This window comes from Echinops telfairi, unplaced genomic scaffold (genome assembly GCF_000313985.2).
Source record: "Echinops telfairi isolate 266 unplaced genomic scaffold, ASM31398v2 ScPeMD7_5868;HRSCAF=6743_0, whole genome shotgun sequence".
Taxonomy (NCBI): Eukaryota; Metazoa; Chordata; class Mammalia; order Afrosoricida; family Tenrecidae; genus Echinops; species Echinops telfairi.
Genome location: NW_022109767.1, coordinates 11,274,520 through 11,282,206, shown reverse-complemented (window position 1 = coordinate 11,282,206; position 7,687 = coordinate 11,274,520). Strand labels below are relative to the sequence as shown.

General features: G+C 43.2%; 1 protein-coding gene across 1 annotated transcript in view; it reads right to left on the bottom strand.

Annotated features, from left to right (window-relative positions):
- The window catches only part of NUP153 (nucleoporin 153), a 61,653-nt gene that overhangs the window by 7,141 nt on the left and 46,825 nt on the right, over positions 1-7,687 (bottom strand). Inside the window, exons 17-18 of the mRNA XM_013007197.2 lie at positions 5,947-6,141; positions 3,495-4,364 (exon numbers count right to left, since the gene is read on the bottom strand). Of these exons, the coding sequence (XP_012862651.1) occupies positions 3,495-4,364; positions 5,947-6,141 (1,065 nt within the window). The remainder of the gene's footprint in view (positions 1-3,494; positions 4,365-5,946; positions 6,142-7,687) is intronic.

The window sequence follows — 7,687 nt, the reverse complement described above, 5'->3', positions numbered from 1 at the left end:
TCTGACTCACAGTGACTCTATAGGACAGGGTAGAACTGACCTCCGAGGCTGTAACTCATTATAGTTCTTCCTTGGAGCTGCTAGTGGTTTTGAACCGCTTACCTTGAGATCAGCAGCCCAATGCATAAGCACTACACTGTCAGGGCTCTGGAGCAGCTGTCCCTAGCTTGTTTTAGCTATTGTGGCTTTATAGCGTGTTCTCATAATGGCAAGAGAAGCCTACTTGTGTGCCTGTCCACCTCCCCTACACTTATTGTACATTGTCTCTTCTGTATGAATTTTAGAATCAGTTTAGCTTGTCAAGTTCCACCAAAATTCTTCTAAGAATAGTTATATATGGTTAAGAGGAAGGGAGAAATAATTTCATTCCAGAATAAAAATTAAGTAGGGCCTCGAGTTATTTTAATTATTCAATAGGTTACCTGTGTTCTGTTGCTGTTCATGAAACAGAAATGAGAAATATTAGAAAATACAAATGAGATATGCTGGACACCTACACAACTGCTGCTTTGGGGGGAAACAATTGCTTTCTGTAGTGTAGTCCTAGATTCAGCTACCTGATGGGCTTTTTAAATTGGTCTCATTATGCCTCAGTTCCAATAGTGCTGCTGGACAGGGCTAGTCACTGTGTGGAGGGCAGGAGTACAATTTCTGGAAAATGGAGGGTGCTGACTTACTTTCCGTTAGTCGAAGGGAGGTTGGCAAAGCAACATGATCAGACTCTCAATTTTTTATTCTTTCAACATTATGTAATTTCAGTTTTTGTTTTCTTTAAAGGATTTTAAAGAGCTTTTTCCCACCCACAGTAAAATTTCATGAGGAAAAAACGGCTTGAATTGATTTGTTGGATTTCGGTTTTGTTGTTTTTCCTAGTTCTGTTCACTTTGCTTTGAGTACTTCCAAATTACTCAAGAATGTTCATCATATTCAACTTTCGGTTCTTCGCATATCTAAAACCAAGCATTTTTACCTGTATGTAACATCGCTGGTTATAGAATTCTATGTTCAAGGTTATTTATACTTTAAGAGCACTGCCCTGTTTTTAGCATTTCATTCTGCAAACCAAAAGGCAGGTGCTAACCTGACCCCTGTTCATTTACAGCACATAGCTTCTCTCTCTGCGGAAGCATCCAGGATTGGACGGTTTGGGGTGTTCTAAATGTCACAGGTCTCCCTTAAGAACAGGTCGTTCCCATTTTTAAAATCAGCATGTTTGTCTCCTCAAGGAAATTTTCTTCTGTCATTTCATCGATATTTCCTCCATTATTAGTCTCACCTCTGAAGAGCTCTGGTGGTATAGTGGTTTTATACATTGGACTGCAAAGGCAACAGTTTGAAACCACCAGCCACTCCGTGGGAACAAGATATAGCTTTCTACTCCTGTTAAAATTAGTCCCAGAATCCCACGGGGGTAGTTCTAACCTGACCTACAGGGTTGCAATCCACTCAATGGCAGAATTTGGCTTGTTTTTGCTTTTTTTTTTTTTCTCTTTTCAGTGGGGGGGGCGGGGGGACTTCTGGTCTCTAAGTACAACTATTCAAATAGAACTGTGGCTACAGTGGAGCAATCAATCCCTTGCTACTTTTGCACCGTGTTCTGGGAAATTCCAGTTAACCAATCTGTTCACAGAATCATACACCAATGATACTTTTAAGACTATAATGCTATTTTTTTTCTTTCTTTAGGATTTATTACTTTTAATAATCACCTGCTTTCTCACAGGTTAATTTTATCTGGTAATGTCTAGTGTGTGTACATTTGAAGGGGGCTCAAAAAATTTGTGGGACTATTCCATAATTTTTAAATTCCATTTTCCCACAACCTTTTTAGAGCCCCTTCATGTTTGTAAATCACAATTTTAAAGAAAGATTGTAACAGGAAATATTTCATCAACTTAAATAAAAATTCCTATATTGTTAGACAACACATGTCAATTATGATTATAAACACCCAAAGATAAGGAAGGATGAGAGATATGGATAAATGTGCGATGCTGTGGCTTTTCCATTAGAACTGTATCTCTCAGAATTTTATGTGTATCTGCTGAAGACCCTGTGCAAGCTTGGAGAGTCCCGTTATTCTTTATCTCTCATATCAGCTCTGCCATCACTGCTGCTCTATCACCCCCAGGCGCAGTTCTCCTCTCAGCTTCTTGGCTCACGAGACTCACACGAGCTTCCTTCCCATCAGACTCCTTTCTCTTCCCAGGAGCCCCAGGAGCCCTTCCACTTTCCTTCTGAGATAAGCACAGGGCTATCTACTCCCCTAGTCACAGTCTTGGAAACTCAGAAGGGTAGTTCCCCTGACCTATAAGGTTGCTATGAGATGGCATTGAATCCATGGCAGGGAATTTGGTTTGAATGTTTTCCATCAGGTAGGGACATCCCTGATGTATTGACAACTCCTCCACAGCTCCCACCCACACCCCCAGGGCTCTATAGCTAAATGAGTGGGCTAGTTGGTAGTTAAGTAGCTCAGTTCAAGGTAGCTAAGTCCTTGACTGCTCTCCAAAAGGTTGGTGATACCAACCCACCAACTGCTCTGTAGCAGAGCACTGGTGTCAATGTATTTCTGTGGCTTTCCACTCCATCCTACAGAGTCCATAGAACAGACTCGGCGGCAACAGGTTTGATTGTTACTGCCAGTAAACCAGTCTTAAATGGGAAAGGAGTAGCCTACACTTGGAATGGAAGCCAGGTATGGCATTTAAATCTGGGCCTTGGCATGACTAGAAACGAAAGATGAGGAAGGGAGGGAGGGAGGGAGGAAGGAAGGAAGGACATTTGCTTAGTACTGCCTACAGATTGTTTCTGATATAAAGCAGGGTGCTCTGGCTTACTCGTGGCCCTATGGTGTGCCCAGCATTCCTAGGACCCTCTGGGATGCAGCTGGAAAAGAGCCACAGGATGATTATCTTGAAGAAACCTCTCTCACTGTTTCCTCAGCTGCTAAGTGAGGAGCATGGACTAGAAAATCTGCCATCTCATCAGATGCTTCCGTTAACCCACTTTTAGAAAAACATACACTGAGGGAAAATTCTGCTTGGCACCCCAGCTCAGCTAGACACACCGGTTTCTTCTCTGGTCATTCAGGAGACACACTCATGATCTTTAGCATGTGGGGATAATCAATAGGACCGGCAATCCTCCTCAGAGCGGAGCTGGACAAAAGTGCAGACCCACAAAAAATGCCGACCTGGCAGCAACTTTTACAGCCATAAAGTACTTCAAATGTTCTTTTACTTTTTCTTTCCTGGCACTTTATTTTTTTAAAAATTCATGAGAAACTTTTAAAAAATCTGTAGCTAACATTATCATAATCACTGGGAGGTTGTGGAGCACAGGGAGGTGTGAAACTCTTAGCTCCATTCCAGAGCTAGGAGCTTTGGGATTCTCTCAATCAGGTTCAGCACCAACCACCTCGTGACTTGCAATATCCGTTAAGATACCAGAGACCCCCTGTATGAGTGCCCCCTCAAAAGCCTCATACTCACCAGCTGTGGTACTGGCTTGCGCTCCAAAAGCAAAAGTGGCCTTGGCCGGTTGCTCGGACTCCTTCTCAGCTTGTTTGCCCAAGCCGAAACTGAAGTTCAGCTTGGAAGAACGCTCCTCTTTGGTTTGCTCGGAATTCCCAAAGGAAAACACTGGTGGACACTTTGGCTCTTCGTTGTCAGCTTTCTTCCCAAACACTAGAGAGCTTGAAGTGACTGGCTCTTGCTGTTTCTCCTCTGTCCTTCCCAAAGCAAACACTGAGGCAGATGGGAGACTGCCAAAAGTGAACCCCAGTTTGGGGGCAGGTGTGTCTTCCTTTTTGGCTTCCACCGTCTTACACGTGAAGGGAGCCACAGGGCCGCTCTTGGTTTCTGCGGTTCCAAAGCCAAAGCCACTTTTGTTCTCAGAGGTCACTGCGGTATTGGGAGCAGTAGGGGTGGGGTTAATAACACTAGTGCCAAAGCTAAAGCCTGCAGACGAAGATTTGGGGAGTTCCTCTTTCTTCTCCTGCTGCCCAAGACTAGAAGCTCCAAACGGAAAGGGAGCTAAAGGAGCCGGAGTGCTTAAACTAGAAGAAAGCCCAAACTTGAAATTATGATCATTCTTACTGTCCTTTTTATCTTCTTCAGGTTTAGGATCAGATGAAACTCCAAATTTAAAATCTCCTGTTGGTTTGGAAAACTTAAAGCCTCCTCCACTCGTGGGGTTTATGGACTCAGAATCTGATGACACACCTATTTTGAAGCCTCCTTGATTTCCAAACTTAAAATTCCCAGTGCTTGTTAACATCTGAGAAGGCCCAGAAGTAGAAGATGGGATCCCAAAAGTGAAAGAAGCGGCTGTTGAGTTCAAAGATGAAGATGTGGCCAAACCTTCAAAGACACAGAGGACACTTTTAAGACAGTGAATGCCTATTACCTTCACTAATGAAGCACAAGCTTTGAAAGCCAATGCTACAGAGGAACCACTCAGAAAGACCTATTCTGAAGAGTATCAGAAACGGCAGAAAACCTGAACCTACCTGACCAACATTCAGCATCAGACACAGCTTGGTGGTCACAACTACAGGACATGCCATCTTGCATCTATCAGACTGGCAAAGGCTAGAAAAGGTACGTACATTCCTACATTGCAGGTGGATGTGTAAAGTAAGACTTTACATGTGAATTTTTTCATAACGATTTTACGAATAAATGTACTAGTTATTCAAGAATTTAAAACTCTCTCTCCCTCTCCCTCTCAAAAGCCAGGAAAATGACATGACCAAGCCTCCAAAAGCCAGAAAAATTATGTGGACAATAACAATGCTGATAAGCTCAAAGTTTAGGTTATGTAATGCTTTTCTGCTGAAGGAACTAGAAAATAAGCCCCAAACTGACAGGTTCAATACAGGCACCGTGAAGAGGTGCCAAAATACCTATGCATCATTCTGTGTGTCAACATAGACAACAGTCCATCATCTCTGCCTCTAGGGCCGTGGTTCTCAACCATCCTAATGCCGCAACCCTTTAATACCGTTCTCCTCGGGCTGTGGTGACCCCCAACCATGAAATTATTTCTGTTGCTACTTCATAATTGTGATTTTGCTACTGTTATGAATCAGGCAACCCCTGTGAAAGGGTCAATCGACCCCCAGAGGGGTCACGACCCACAGGTTGAGAACCACTCCTCTAGGCGGTCCACTGGTCAGATTTAAAGAACCCGATTACTGACTGCAGTGCTGGGGGAAGCCACAAGGAAGCAGCTCCAGGATGAGTGGGGAAAGACTAAAACGCACAGTGAGCTTCTGAAATACCCAGTGCTGTCTTTCCAACTGCCCACTGTACTCCTTGACTATGCAATCCATTTCGTGGGCTGCAGCCAGCATGTTTTTCTTTGAAGTACTTGAATTTCCATTCTAGTGTATGAAGACTTAAAACTGCTGGCCACCAGATACTTGAGTATTTGGCAAAGCCCTTCCTTTATCTTAACATAGTAAAAGGACATGGATTCTTTTTCTCAACCACAATCTGGGAAACTAAAGCTTGAACCTGGCTTACTTACAATAGGATCCAATAGGAGTTCAAATGCCCCGTCAAAGAAGTCAGGGAATTCATCTAAATGCTAAAAGGTTGTAAACAATTAAAAACAAAACTCCTTCTCACAAGAGAGAACGGTTTTTTACTTAGCTGTTAGAAAACCCAGTGCTGACCAGTAAGCAATCTGAATTTACAGTAAGTCAAGAGATGCATGGTAAGCTATTATTTCTTTTCTTTCTGTTTTTTTTTTTTTTGAATGAGAAGCTATTATTTCTTATGAGGCAAGTACTTCATTTTACATGAACGTTCAACAGAAGAAGGATGACTGATTTTAGAAATAAAGCTATTTACAAGTTAAGTTCCACTTTAAAATGACCAGGGGGACGCACGCAACACGTGTGGCAGCACTTGGGGTGCTGCCCCGGCATCGCCTTACCTTTAAACTCTGATTTTGTGCCTGGCTTTGCATTTTCACATGCTACACATTGGGTGGACTCGGCTTTGTTTTGGACTAGGCAAGCTTCACAGTCCCAGCTGCCCTCAGGTTTCTTGAACTTTTCCAATCCTAGGAAGCCTCCAGGAGACACCGAGGCTGGGGTCGTGCTGCTACTGGAAGTAGGTACTGAGCTTCCTACAAAGCAATGGCAACATTTAGGAAAATTTGAATTTACAGTCCTGTCAAGTTCTGACAGAATTAAATCTTCCATCTATATTAGTTGTTCCCATTAAAACATACATATACTGAGCCCTTAATAACACATATTACGTTGTTAAAAAGACGCTAGCTCAGGTTCATTTTAATCTTTTTTTTTTTCAATTCTGTTTTTCCCCCTACCTCCTTTTAATCTGATATATGAGCCTCAGAGGTGAGCTCCCTATTAACCCCTAGATTGAGTGGCCATGTTACAAGGAACCAAAAAATACATGTTCAGCAAACTTTTACTCTGATTCATGTTGCCATGAAAGGGGGGTAGGGTGGGGTGTCCCAGGGCACTGCGGACACAAGTGAGTGAGTAGCACAGACATCAGAAATATGCGATTAGAAAAACCATGATGAGATATAATTTCACCCCCACTGGATTGGCTGAGAGTTTAAAAAAACAGAAGAAAAATAACAAAATGTTAGTGAAGATATAAGGAAATTGGAGCCTGACTCACTCCTTGTGGGACTGCAAAATGATAGTTAATATGGAAACCAGTGTGGCACTTCCTTAAAAGCAGAGCTGTCACGTGACCCAGCAATTCCATTTCTAGGTACATAAAGAGTCGATCACAAACTTAGACACCCATGTTCTCAGCAGCACCACAGACCACAGCCAAAAGGTAGAACAACCTACCGTATAAACTCGAGTATAAGCGACCCGACTCTCAGCCAAGGCACCTAATTTCACCACAAAAACGGCATTTAAAATGTGCTGGAAAACTCGGCTTATATACGAGTATATACGGTACATATGTCAACTGGCGTACCAAAAGTAAATCAACATCAAGGCCACTGCCATGGAGTCAATTCCAACTCCCAGCAACCCTACACAGGGTTTCCCAGACGGTCTATCTTCACAGGAACAGGCAATTCCATCACTCGCCAACAAAATGCAGCCTGTGTATACACTAAACACGACTGCTCAGCCAGTAAAGAAAGTCAGCCCTTGATTACAGTGTGGCTGGAGCTTGAAGACACCAAATGAAACAAGCCAGCCACAACAGGACAAACGCCATGATCCTAGAAAAAGGTAAAGAAAAGGCAAAAGGGCAGAAACCAAAACCTAACAGTGGGTACCCCAGGGGTTGGGGAAGACTGGGGTTAACAGTGCAAAGAAATTGCTTAACGGTAGTTGTACAGTTGAGCACTTTAATAGCTGCGCCAGTGAACTGTACCTGTAGAAAGTTGCACTGGCAAAAATGGTGTGATACAAAGTGTCGATAGGATCAGGTATCAGGCATCAAAGACCCAGAACAAAAAATCATTATCATTGTGAATGAGGGAGAGTACAGAGTGGGGGGACCCAAAGCCCATCCGTAGGCAACAGAGACATCCCCTTACGGAAGGGTCGCGGAGAGGAGACGAGCCAGTCAGTGCAATACAGCAACGATGAAACATACAACTTTCTTCTAGATCTTTAATGCTTCCGCCCCACCCCCCACCCCCGACCCACTATCATGATCCCAATTCTACC